At 32.0% G+C, this 13,888-nt stretch overlaps 3 protein-coding genes across 9 annotated transcripts in view; 2 read left to right on the plus strand and 1 right to left on the minus strand.

Moving 5' to 3' along the window:
- Positions 1 to 13,888, plus strand: part of LOC116852449 (uncharacterized protein C1orf112 homolog) — a 202,655-nt gene that overhangs the window by 16,758 nt on the left and 172,009 nt on the right. The window lies entirely within an intron of this gene.
- LOC116852454 (DNA polymerase epsilon subunit 3) lies at positions 3,983 to 5,068 on the plus strand. The gene is made up of 2 exons (XM_032832872.1): positions 3,983 to 4,301; positions 4,395 to 5,068. Exon 2 carries the CDS (start codon positions 4,448 to 4,450, stop codon positions 4,838 to 4,840), a length of 393 nt encoding a protein of 130 aa, XP_032688763.1. The 5' UTR covers positions 3,983 to 4,301; positions 4,395 to 4,447; the 3' UTR covers positions 4,841 to 5,068.
- The window catches only part of LOC116852451 (E3 ubiquitin-protein ligase LRSAM1-like), an 18,983-nt gene continuing 10,424 nt past the window's right edge, over positions 5,330 to 13,888 (minus strand). For 4 of the 5 annotated variants that reach the window (XM_032832865.1, XM_032832863.1, XM_032832866.1 and 1 more), the window contains 9 exons: positions 13,705 to 13,806; positions 13,467 to 13,575; positions 13,226 to 13,387; positions 13,053 to 13,152; positions 12,715 to 12,958; positions 11,426 to 11,551; positions 11,156 to 11,350; positions 10,753 to 10,953; positions 5,330 to 6,443 (listed from right to left, as the gene is read on the minus strand). In XM_032832865.1, the coding sequence (XP_032688756.1) occupies positions 6,318 to 6,443; positions 10,753 to 10,953; positions 11,156 to 11,350; positions 11,426 to 11,551; positions 12,715 to 12,958; positions 13,053 to 13,152; positions 13,226 to 13,387; positions 13,467 to 13,575; positions 13,705 to 13,806 (1,365 nt within the window). In that variant the 3' untranslated portion in view covers positions 5,330 to 6,317. The remainder of the gene's footprint in view (positions 6,444 to 10,752; positions 10,954 to 11,155; positions 11,351 to 11,425; positions 11,552 to 12,714; positions 12,959 to 13,052; positions 13,153 to 13,225; positions 13,388 to 13,466; positions 13,576 to 13,704; positions 13,807 to 13,888) is intronic. The other variant, XM_032832864.1, reaches the window with a different exon arrangement.

Here is a 13,888-nt window from a genome sequence, read left to right on the forward strand (position 1 = left end):
GTATTTGTGCAATATTCAAAAGTAGAAATTATTCTAACCTATTATTCTAACCTATTATTAATCCATTATTATTGAATATTTCATAAATACATGATATCTTTTTATAATTTAATTTAGTGCTTCTAATTTTTCTAAAATATAATAAATCATTATTTCGTAATATTATTGTTATATATTTTACGAAACTATGTTACCTGATACTGTTAATTCTTATACATACCCAGATAACCAAACCTGCACGAACAGATTTCGAGCAGAGTTTGCTATCAACTTTTGATGGCAAATAGATAACAAATTTGATGCAGGATCTGTTATATCAAATCTTGCTGCCAGATATGCGGCAGAGCTTGTTGTCGAATAATTGCTGCAGATTTGCAGCAAAAACCGCGCAGAGCTTGTAGCGATTTGACTGCAGATTGGCAGCAGAAACCGCACAAACCTTGCTGCGCTGTAAGCTTTGCGCGGTTTTTGCTGCAAATTTGGCACGACAAGTCCGACAGCAAGATCTGTCGCCAAAACCGCCTAATGTAGACACAGATGGCTATGGTTTTGCTGTGCGTTTTTTATCAAATTTGCTGCCAATCTGCGTGCAGTCTGCGCTCAATTTGCTTACTGGGTATACTATCCGCTATACTACCCTAACTCTACTCGATTTACCGGACAGCATTGAGTTGTCATAAATCATGAAAATATTAGATGCTTATGCCTATCATATTTCTCGGCTCTAATAAAACTAACTCGTACTTACTACAACTCGAATTATCGTAAACAGCCTTTGACTCAGTACATGGCCCCGAAAAGTATGTACAGAAATCTCGCGTATGCGCTTATTTGGTGTTCCGACATTCACAATGTAGCATCTCGTTTTAGGCATTATTGTACTCTGATATAGTTATACAATTGATCAATCACTTATTTTTACAAATTTTTTACTGTAACGTATTTTACTCTGACGTTTTTCACTCTGTACGTATGTACACAAATATTTAAGCAGACGGCATCGGCCATATTAAGCCCATTCTACAATTGCGTAAGCGTAGTCGTGAACGTAAGAGTCAACCAATCCGAATGTTTTATTCACTGATTGCTTTACTCTGATTGGTTGTCGTAATCACTTACAACCACTTACATCCACGTTCACACAATTGTAGAATGGGCTTTACATTTATATCCCCTCTTCTTCTGGAACACCAGTTTTAGACATGTACAGATGCCTTTTTCTCGTACGTAATACATTCGGAGTCAATTTTACATAGCACTATATAAGAGAGTTAACAGTCTAATGGCTCCTGCACACAGGACGCGGTAATGCTGGGAGCGGTGCACTTGGACACGGTGCATTTGGACACAGCCAATCACAGCACCGTGTGATTAGAGACATTTGTAGGGTCCCTTGGAACAGCGACTTGTGATTAGACTGTGTCCAATTGCCCCGTGTCCAACTGATATACACCCGTAATGCTTACCGCGCGGCGGAAGTCTGCGCGACAGCCAATCAATATGTTGTTTTTCCGTAAGAGCTAGAAAGTTATTACGGAAAGCAGCATATTGATTGGCTGTCGCGCGAATTTCCGCCGCGCGGCAAGCATTACCGCGTCCTGTGTGCAGGAGCCATAATAGTTATATAGAAGTCTGTGGTGCAAACCATGCAGCGGAATAGCGGAGCGCGGAACGGAACTAATCACGCGCGTTCCACAGTTTTCGCTCGTGATTGCTTCCGCTCTTGTTCTGCGCTCCGCTATTCCGCTGCATGGGTTTGCACTAGAGATGCCCGATTCTGAATCGATTCGATTCTTTCTCCAAAAATAGGCTTATTCGTGTTGTTTGCACTCTTCGCACTTTTCGTATTTAAAATAAGACAGAAGTATATTGGAATGTTTCGAAGAAGCAAAAACGAGACAACTAACTCGATTGTTTCTTCCAAACGTCTGATTAGGCGTCCATCTCTTTTTAAAAGCGAAAAGTATGAAACATGCATGCAGCACGAACAACCCTTTTTCTCTAAATTTATTAGGGAAAGAATCGAATCAATTAAGAATCGTGCATCTCTAGTTTGCATCTTGAGGCCGATGTCCCATGGGGTGGAAATTCTCCGCGAAACGGAACACGCGGAACTAGTACGACCAATCACAGCCGTTCCGCTCTTTTTTGTGCCGTATCGCTATAATCTTACCGCTGCAATTTTGCGGCGGTAAGGATAAAGATAGTCGCGGATAACCTCAACATATTACATATCTCATTTTTTTATACATTTATTATATATATTTTTTTTTCGATATTCTTTATCATTTCGTTTAGAAACGATGAGTGGAGAGATCGTAAGTAATAAGATGTTAATATTTTGATAATTGTAGTAAACAATTATGTATAATATGTGAATATGTTTATGTTTATATGTTTAATTAACAGCCACAGTCGACAAAAATGATATAATATATTCTCCATAATTAATCACAACAGATCTCACTTTATTATACTACATAATGTATCACCGCAATTCTGCTGATTTACTTTTTTTTCTATCCCATGAAGCGGTAAACGCGGCAGCGGAATTATTTTTAGCCAATCGTAAAATAGTTGCATATTTTCGTAAAAAGTATTTTACTGAGAAACTAATTTTACTTTTTACTAATTTATTATATATTATATCATTTGTATAAAATATTAAAATTATTAAAAACGTAAGAAATAACATTAAAAAGTCTACTTTTTGTATTATTCCGCGTGATCCGCTTCCGCATATTCTGCTCCATGGGACACAAGGAAAATAGAAAAAGCGCCGGAAGAAAAGCGGAACGGCTGTGATTGGTCGTGCTAACTCCGCACGTTCCGCTCCGTGAGACGGCGCCCTGAGGGTGGAGTCCCATGGCACGTATTTTTGCGTAACCGCGTAACCAATCACATCTTTCTATTCTTTTAGAAGTTTCAACAGAAGTACTAAACGTCGCAATTTATTGGTTACGCGCTTACGCGTTACTCGAAAATACGTACCATGAGACTTCACCCTGATGGTGCGGTCACACGGGACGGAACGTATGCGCAATGTGGAATTGATGGAATATAGCTTGTCCAATAGCAAGTATTCAAAGTGGTCAAATGTGGTTCGCTGAAATGTGTTCCCTTATGTCACATGGAGCGGAAATCACGGAAACGTAATTGACGCTTAGCCAATTACATTTCCCATAGATCCTTCTGTTGGATCTATTGGAATAGTTTATATTATTGGTAGATGCCAATTACGCTTCTGTGATTTCCGCTCCATGTGACATTAGGGAATGAAATTCATACGGATCGGAATCACAAAGCTCAAACAGGTTTTCATTCACATGTAGAGGATGAATCTCTTCATCAAATGGTTGAAAGCAGGAGTGTTGTAACAAATTGAAGTTTTGTGTAAGAATATATCCACAATATCCACATTTTTTATCCTATAAACAATTATAATTTTACACTTTCAAACGATGTCGATTAAATATTTGTTATTCTTAACAATGTTAAATATTATTCTTACAGATCTCTGTTGAACATTTGGCATTTTCGTCTTCTTCGGTATAAACTCTCCTTCTTTCAAACATTTATCAGTTACCCGCTGCATCTCTTACGAACATATATATTATAGATTATAAGTAATTCCGTCCAATCCGTGCGGATAGAATGTAAACTTGCGGATCGACTTAGACGGAACGAACGTAAAATAGGTTGAGCCAATCACGAGCGTTCCGCCCATTCCGCATACGTTCCGTCCCATGTAACCGCACTATATACTTAAGCCCATTCTATAATTGCGTGAACGTGATTGTAAGTGGTTGTATGTGATTACGACAACTAATCAGAATAAAGCAATCAGTAAATAAAATATTCGGATTGGTTGACTCTTACGATCACGACTATGCTTACGCAATTGTAGAATGGGCTTTACAGCGCGTAAATGCCCAAAACGAACGTGCAGCTCTAATTTAATATATGGTCTGTTCTTTTCAGCTGCACTGCTGAAAAGAACAGACCAATAGACATCTGTTTTCGAGTTATGCCTTCTTGAGTCGATTGCAAATAAACATCGCACTTATTTTCACTCGTTTAAATTGTTAACTTTCAATTGTATTCTGTGTAAAGAAGTTTCTATATTATCATAATTTGCTATTTATTAGTTTAGTGATTCTTCGTCCAACTTGACTAATTAAAACTCCCATATCGATGTTCATTACATTTAACAACGGTGCCCATTTTTTGCTGTGATAAATGCTGTCTTCACCGTACTGGCGGTAAAAACATAACCTGACTTTAGTCTGCCAAGTCTGAAGGTATTGATAGATAAATTGTGGCATATTTAAACTGAGATTTAAGCTGAGATAACAAAAATAATTTCATTTCTTATTTAATCTTTCCCTACGTAGTTTACGGATATCACAACGTATACGTTTGGATTTGAATGTACAAACAATAGGAAATGGCTGAAAGATTAGAAGATCTAAATTTGCCCAATGCTGTGGTTACGAGAATCATAAAAGAAGCTTTGCCTGATGGAGTTACAGTTGGCAAAGATGCTAGAACAGCAGTGGCGAAAGCTGCATCTATTTTTATATTATATCTCACATCATCTGCTAATGTAATAGCGAAGAAAGGAAATCGTAAAACAATCAGTGGACAAGATGTGATCCAAGCAATGACAGACATTGAGTTTGATCAGTTTGTTGACCCACTGCAAGAATCTTTAGAGAACTTTAAGAAAGCTCAGAAAGAAAAGAAAGATGCCACATCAAAAAAAAAGCAACAGAAGAAAGATGAAGATGATGCAGGAGAGGAAGAGGACACTTCTGGAAGAGAAATTACAGTTTTCTAATGCACATGATTGAACTAAATTTGTTATGACTTTATGCTGCTTAATTTATTAAAAAAAGAAATTGAGAAAGCAGAGTATTCATATATGGATAATAATAAAACTCATATATTGATATATTGATATAAACAAAGAATATTCAAATACTTTGATGATTCAATATTTGTGTGCACATCATCTTAGATTAGTTAAAATTATTTAAAGATTAAATACGAGTCAATGACTTACAAATGAGATTTTTATATTTTTACAAGAAATTTGTGACTAATTTATATAACCAACATACAAGTTATACAAAAAGGAAAACATTAGAATTTAAATTTTACAAGAGGTAACTTTTAAATCAATAATCAATAAGGCTTGATTTAAAGATATTTTCATGTAGTTATCAGAATTAAAAGAATATTAAAATATTTTTATCACATGATAATTGTGTGCTACATCATTTCTAAATTAATTAAATTAAAAATGTTTAAAGACTGGATACAAGTGAATGATTTGTAAACGAGATTTTTATTATATTAATATCAACAAGAAATTTGTTCACGCCCAGTTGATATAATTATCGAGTTACACAAAAGAGAAAACAAATTCAAATTTCACAGGAAGTGAAATTTAAATTATTAGTAAGGCTCAATTCGAAGGTGTTTTCACATAACTATTTATCAAAATTCCGTCATATAAATTATTTATAAAAGCTTATACGTAACACATCTTTATGCTCAAGTACAAACAGGTCTTGCAATTGCTTCCTTCTGTTGTCCTTCAAGTATGTCTATATATTCTGCAATCTATGTAGATATGTTTGCAATCCATTTATGTGAACTCTGTATACTGTTTGTAGTCGGGCATTACGGACGCGAAGTGCCACTAAATTTGATCGGTCCGCCTTAGAATGGCATTTCGTCTATATCGTCTAAGACTCGTCTAAACGAGTTAAAGTGCATGTGTAAAAAGACATTCGAGTATATTCGTGGTTTGACTATTTGAATTAATGTTTTTGCTAAGATAGAAAAAATCGATATAAAACTAGTCAAGGAAAAACAATTTGTTTTTGTGTCATAAAACGATAAATGTCGTGAGCGTGGAGCGTCAGGTAGCTCAGTGGTTTAGAGCAGTTGCCCGGCAAGCGAAAGACCCGGGTTCGAGTCCCGGCCTAGCAGAACCGCGCTTTCGATATTTTTCTCCCTCTGGAACGAAAAGATACGCAGATCTCGAACGCATGGCGTCCCGCCGCTAGTATGCCTTCCTCCTTCTATGGTATGCTTTACACGAACGTCACATTACCATGCAGTGGTAAATATAACTGGTTGTGCGCGTTATACTTTCCACTATTATGGAAATAATCGGTTCATCATAGGTGTGTGTATATGTGTATTATATGTGTAATCACAGATTAGGAAGAAATATTTTTATGCGATTACGGAGAGGAATCATTCGTCGAATAAGTCGAACAATACGTTATTCGCTTCTCGCGAATTCAAGGTTGCACAACACGAACTTTACGTTCGATAGGGCTTCTGCACATCGGACACTCGGCGAGGATCTTATCTGCACACGTAGAACAACAGCAGAGATGTCCACAAGGTAGAAAAATCACTTCGCACTGTAAAAACAAAAGACAAAAATTGCTAAAGTTTCTGATTGATACAAATTTTAAGTAATGACAGAAAATATGCAGGATATGATGACGACAAATATGATATGTGCATTTAGATTAGATTTTATTTATTTAAGTCTTCAGTCACTTTGCAAACAATCACGTGAAATTTGAAATTATTAAGATAGTTGTATTGTTAAATGTCGTATTTTCAGTGGCGCATCAAGACATTAATTTACTACTTACCGAGCAAAATTATGTTTTTATTCATTTATTTCACTATCACTATTAATTTGGAATAAAATTGAGATAAATATATATACACAATATTATAAATATAAAAATATTATTTTTTATTTTCTTTATTAATATTTTATTTATGCATCAGTTGATACACACATATATGTGTATGTGTGTGTGTGTGCGTGTGTGTCCATTTCGAATAATAAATTATAAACTTTTCATCACTGTATTTTTAAATTAAAATGGTTAATAATTCTAAATACAAATTCTAAAATTTGTATTTAGAATGGTCAATAATTTTAAATTCAAATTCTAAAATTTGTGTCTGTATATTAGTTTTTTTATATCATAGTAATCTTTCATCAAGATTTCACATGTAATTTGAAAGATATTAAAAATAGAAATTAAGAAAACATGCTAGCCTCTCAGGAAATACGTATAAAAAGTGTCAACATCAGTTGCAAATATTTTAGCTTTCAAATGATCAATTTTTTTTCTAATTATACGAGCAATTAGATAATATTTTACCATTATGTAGTGCAAGTTTTATCTAATTCCCACGAAATTTGTTTCATGATACAATTATCTTAATCCTTTGAAGCACTACGGTATTCAGAATTACTGCGGATATATTCGATTAAAATATAAAAAAAATATGCTTTTAGTGCTCTGAAAATTATATCCTATAAATAATTTAATGCGCTGAATTCAAATTTGAAGTTAGAAATTGGAAATTTTTACATCTTGTGTTCAAAATAGCGGACTGTAATGTTGAAAAAGTGCAATATGAGTGGCGTAATGAAAATTGTTAAAAAAAGTCTATGTAAGGTATAGTAAAAATTTGTCTAACCATATATCTAGGTAGGTACTCCAAAAAATCTTTCAAAGGAATTTCAAGAAATTCGAGCCTATACATATAAATTTTTGAAAAATTTTTCGCCACATTAGATCCATTTTGAATTTTGACTTCAGCTTTGTAATTAGCGACCCCAAAAACCCTGTATATCAAGTTTCTAATAAATCTAAAAATTCTTTTATTTGTTCGCCATATTGGATCCGCCATTTTGAATTTTGAAATTTTGATTCCAGATTCGTAATCAGCGTTCCTAAAAACCCTTGTGTACCGACATTCAAAAAAATTCATTCAATAGGTTCTTCGGTGCTTCAAAGAGATAAGGCTTCTGAATAATCACATTGTCCATTTCGGTCTTTTTAATGACATCAAAAGCTAGGAAATGCATGCTAAAAATTCTTGTGAAATATATTGAAATGAAAAGATATATCCGTAACACTTCCAATCAATCGAGCAAATCTGTAAAATAATTCGAACATTTTCCTTTGGCTGTAACAATTTGCCAACAAAATAATTTGCCGTTGATTGTCGTATGTGACAGACGATATCTTTTTAACTTTTATCTCTTCGCATAATTTTATCACATTTATTTACGATAAATTAGTGATTACATAAGTCTGCATGATTTTGCATTTTGGATTTCAAAGGTCATTTCCTACTTAATTTTGTCCGCTGAATACGAATCCGGCCTTAGAATTTTTCTATCACGTCAGGTTTTCGAGATAATTAGGTTTAAATGACCAAAAAATGTCTATTTTGACTATATTCAACTGATTATTGCTACAGAGTAATTTTTTTTTAAATAAATTCGCAAACAGCATCTTAATGTACTATTCTTTCCCTTTAAAATCATATAAAATTTTTTATTTTACGTTTATTTTTGACGGAGATATTGAAGTTTATTGATATTGAAGTCTATGAGATTGAAAGCATGAGACTCATTATGTGAGTCTATTTCTTTAGCGTGACTTTAATTGATAAATTTATTATTATGAAAACTATGAAAAATTAAAACCAATAAAATGAAAGAAAATATAGTACTTTATAGTACATAGTGAGAAAAAAATGAAAGCACAAAGATAGAATTCTTTAGATATTATTTTTATAATACTATATACCAATTAAACATTATTGTTCACATGGTGAAAATTATAATAATAATTATTATCCGCAAATTCAATGTAAAAACATTGGAAGTTTGATTAAAAAAATGACAGTAAAATTTTCTAGAAAATTTTCACCATATAAACATTAATGTTTAGTTGGTACATAGTATTATAAAAATAACTTCTAAAGAATCCTATTTTTGTGCTTTCATTTTTTCTCACTGTGCACTATGAAGTACTTTATTTTCTTTCATTTTATTGATTTTAATTTTTCATAGTTTTCATAATAATAAATTTATCAATTAAAGACATGCTAGAGAAATAGACATGTTACATAATGTCTATAATGTGCTTTGAGTCTTATAGACTTCAATATCAATAAACTTAAATATTTCCATAAAAAATAATCGTAAAATAAAAAATCTAATATGACTTTAGAGGAGAAGAATAATATATTAAGATGCCGTTTGCGAATTTGTTTAGAAATAATTATTTTGTTAGCAATAATCAAATATAGTGAAAATCGGCATTTTTTGGCGATTTAAACCTAATTATCTTGAAAACTTAATAGATACTTAATTATCTTCAAAACTTGATAGAGAAATTTTAAGGCTGGATTCGTATTCAACGGACAAAATTAGGAAATAATAAATTCAATTCCAAAATGCATTAAGCTTTTGAAATTTTGCAGACCTGTGTTATTAGAGTAAAAAAGAAATGTTCGGATTATTTTATAAATTTGCTCGATCGATTGCGTCACTTTATAAATATATTTTTTTATTTTAATATATTTCGCAAAAAATATTAGCATGCGTTTCCTTGTTTTTGACATTATTAAAAAAGATAGTGAATATCCAAGAATCTTAATACCATGACTATCAATGACGAATCAAACTGAACAAGAAAGAGTCCTTTATCAATTTGGAAAGAACCACGTACAATTTTAAGTTATTAATTAAAGAATATTGATAAATGATCGCATGTTTCAGTTTCGCGTGTTTTATCTACTACACCGTGTACGATTATTCACCAATTTTCTTTAATTAACCCCTTAATCTAAGTGACAAAAAATTCTTTTACAAAAGAGCTAATAAGATTATAAAAAGTTCGTAAAGATAAAACTGGCTAAAAATGCAAAAAAAAAAACTTATCTCGAAGCAATTAAAACAGGATATTATATTTTTATGTTTTTAAGATCGCTGATTTCAAGTCTGAAGTCAAAAATTGCAAAATTTAAAGTGGCGAATGTAATATGACAGATCAGAAATTTTAAAAATCGTGTGATTTGCCTAAAATTGGAATTGAAGAATTTTTTAAATCGAATAATTTTAAACTTAAAATACAAATTCAAAATGGTAAATTTAATATGATGGGCAAAAAATTCAAAATATAGTTCAGTTTGCATAAAAATTAATTTAAAAAATTAATTATTTAACATTTTTTGCATTATATTGGATTCGTTATTTTTTCAATCACAAATTTTAATTTTAAATTCGAAAACAGCGGCTTCGAGAAACAGTACAATGCAACCATCAATACAAACTTTTATACGAATCGGACGATTCGTATAAGATCTTTGGCCTGCCATTTTGAATTTTGATCATTTTGCATTCAGATTCAATATCAATCATTTGAAGAAAGTAAACTTTTTATAATCTTAGCTCTTTTGTAAAAGCATTTTTTGTCACTTAGATTAAGGGGTTAATTAAAGAAAATTGGTGAATAATCGTGCACGGTGTAGTAGATAAAACACGCGAAACTGAAACACACGATCATTCATCAATCTTCTTTAATTAATAACAAAATTATATGTGGTTCTTTCCAAATTAATAAAGGACTTTCTTGTTCAGTTTGATTCTAATCTACAAGTACACGACAGATACCGTACTTACCATCAGATATTCTGTACATTCAAAATACCTATGTAGAAGATATGAAATTATAAATAGCCATTCTGTTATCTTTTAAATAAAATAAAATAAAATAAACATCACAATGAAATTTCAGTTGAATGACTGACATGACATGATCATATAATGTATTGAAAGCTTGAGTACACGAAGGAAGAATCAAAACAATATTTTTAATAAATGTAGATAAAGATTTTACTCACTTGTGAATCGAGACAAATAACACATTCCGTCATATTAATGCTCTGAATAAAATTATAGTCCTGACTACTAGTTGAAGCCTCCTCGAGTGGTGCAGAAGGCATTATAGGTGATGGAGCAGATTCATTCAGTTTCACCTCCGCTAAGTAATTCTCGACCGCTAGCATTATAGCGGCACAGTCCTTTTCGCAACTTATACCCATCTATAAAACGAATAAAGCGTACAAATTGCAAGATAATTACAATTAAAATTAATGAAAAATATTGTGTATACGAAATTTTTATATACAAAATGCAAGATTTATATACAATATAAACTTTTTATATATAAGAGATACTTTGTAAAATTCTTTTAAGTAATTTCATTAATGTTCTATCGATTTTGTAAGACGAAGAATCGCATACATCTTTTAATTGCTCGCTGTTGATATCCGGTAGCAAGGATGGCAATGCAGCTAAGAACGGAAGGCAGTGCAATGCTCCCGCTATCGCGACATGTCGAACCAACATAGGTTCCAACATTTCCAACAGTCCTTGTGGTCGCGCCTCCATTAAGGATTGATACTGCATTAGCCAGAATAAACTGCCGCGTCTGGCATTCTATTAATATTTCGCAATTCATTATTTTTCATCGTTTATCAAAAGAACTTCAAAAAGAAAAAAGAGATCAATTACAGAGATGCATCGTTGTTGCTCTATCGTATTTATCGTATCTAACAGCTGATCTCTTCTAGCTTTTTGCTGTTCCAACAAATCCACCAGAATAGCAGTTAAAGCTACACGTCGGTCGGCGATCTCATTCTACAAAGAAAAAACAGAAACAGAATATTTGATAAATATTACTTTCTATAAAAATAGCAATTTTCTATTCAATTTTACGACGGTCATATTTGAAAACTATTGACAAAATATTGATTTTTTTCTGTTAAGTTTATATCGTATTGATTGCACAGAATTACAAATGTTCTGATAAAAGTGTATGAAAAAATGGATTGCTTTAAAAATGGAATATTGCTTTCTAACGAAAACGACAAAATTTCAAAATTATCATCTAGAACTGTCGGCATAAATATTTGCTTAATACAAAAATTTTGCAGCTTGTACATTCCAAACGTGTTTGCTTAGGAAAATTTAAAAAAACATTAATGTTTATTTTTATAATTAACTTTAAAAATTTAAAAATTTAGAAATTTAAAAATTATTAATTTAGAAATTTAAAAATATACGAGAAATTTAATAAGATTTAATATACGAAAAATTTTAAAGATTTCTATACAGGATGTAACGGTTTATACAATTTTTAAGATACTTTCTAGTTTAAGGAAAAGGTTGTAAGATAAACATTCATCTGTTTTATGTAAGCTATTGCAATAAAAAAATAAAAAAATATATTTTTATAAAAATGTTAATGTCGAATATTTTTAATAGCACTATGTAATTTTTTCAATATAATTATAACAATATTATAGAAAATTTTAAGACGAATTTAATGCACTACTAGAAATATCACTCTTATTAATATTTAATATCAAATTTGCAGCATTATTTTAAAAACAGTATCTATAAGCTTTGACTAGAAATATAAACATAAACACTGAAAGTTATCTAAATACTAAACTTCTATGATATACAGACTCTCAAAAGTATACAACTTATTAAAACTTGTTAATAGATAAATAAGAGCCAAACGCTGATTTTAGAACGAATATTTTTAAGAATGTTGGGAGGATAATAATGTTTGACAGTATCAACGAACGCGCCAAATAGGTTTTCCAGTCTTTAAACGTACGCAGTAAATCAACTTTCCACGTCAACAAGTACATATTTATTAAAATCTATATATGCAAGAAATCGAAGGATAGCATGATCATATTAGTGACGATTGTCTCTATGTTATTGGCATTTTTTAAGTTCGTTATTCATTTTGATATCCATTTAACGCATTGTTAAAGATATACACTTACGAGCTGCTGATTGATCTCTAGTTTCTTCTTTTCTAACTCGATGGTGGTGAGCGCCGCCAATTGTGATTGTACTAAATTTACTTGCTGAACGATACTCCAAGAACGTGCATCGCTACGTTCCAGCAGCGCTGCCACCGCTGCTTTTTGCAGGACTTCATCCTGCCGCAATCTATCAATAAGATCTTGTCTATTTTTCTCTTGGTCCTGGACTATTTGTGCCAAATAGTCATTGTTCCTCACTTCTCTGAAACAGTTTACGTTATGTTTTACCTTTATTAATCCACTCTTAAAAAGCATTTAGATATAAAAAATTGAGCAAATTAAGAATTATTACTAACAATGTGAGTAGTGATTGCGCAGTATAGTTTTTGTATTTAGTATATTCCTCCAGTTTTCTCGCTTTGTGCATTTCTTCTTCCAGCAACTTTTCCATTGCATCTGCGAAATAAATCTATTTGTGTATTCATATGCAACCTTACAACACATATTTATTATTCTGTCTAATACTCACAAAGAGTATCTTTTGTACGTAACATGAACTGCTCCGAATGGCACGAACTCAACAAACGCATCTCCTCCTGCTTTTCTCGCTCTAACAGTTCAGCCTGACTCAGTCGTTCCTCCTCACTGTTTCTTAAGAACTCCTTGATTACGTCATCAGCTTCTTTCTCGGCTAAAAAAGAACTCCATTTAATAAGTCGCGTATTTGTTATCCTGTAAAGTTCATTGAAAATAATCAGAAATAATTGTACCATTGTAAATGTATGAGAGTAAACGCGCCCTATTCGTGTCTCTTTCCTGCTGCACCTTCTCTAGTTCTTGTTCTAATTGTATTTGCTGTAATGCTAAGTCTTCTAAAAGCTGCAAATATAACAGCAATTTAATATAATTTTTAATAATGTTAACAATCGTAAAAGTACAAATAGTATATGCTATTTGATCAATGTAAAGTTGTAATATGTTATCATAAGGATATTTTATAATAATCACTTTCTTTCGGTGAGCCTTGAGCATGAATTGCACCTCTTTCTCATACTCCTGCTGCTGTTTTATATTCTTCTCCACTTCCAACAAAGCATTCTGCCGATGTTCCTATATATAATTATCACACACACACACACACACATATATATATATATATATATATATATATATATATATACATATATATATA

Source organism: Odontomachus brunneus, unplaced genomic scaffold, assembly GCF_010583005.1.
Source record: "Odontomachus brunneus isolate Ranch 3 - 2012 unplaced genomic scaffold, Obru_v1 Obru_scaffold_225, whole genome shotgun sequence".
Lineage (NCBI taxonomy): Eukaryota > Metazoa > Arthropoda > Insecta > Hymenoptera > Formicidae > Odontomachus > Odontomachus brunneus.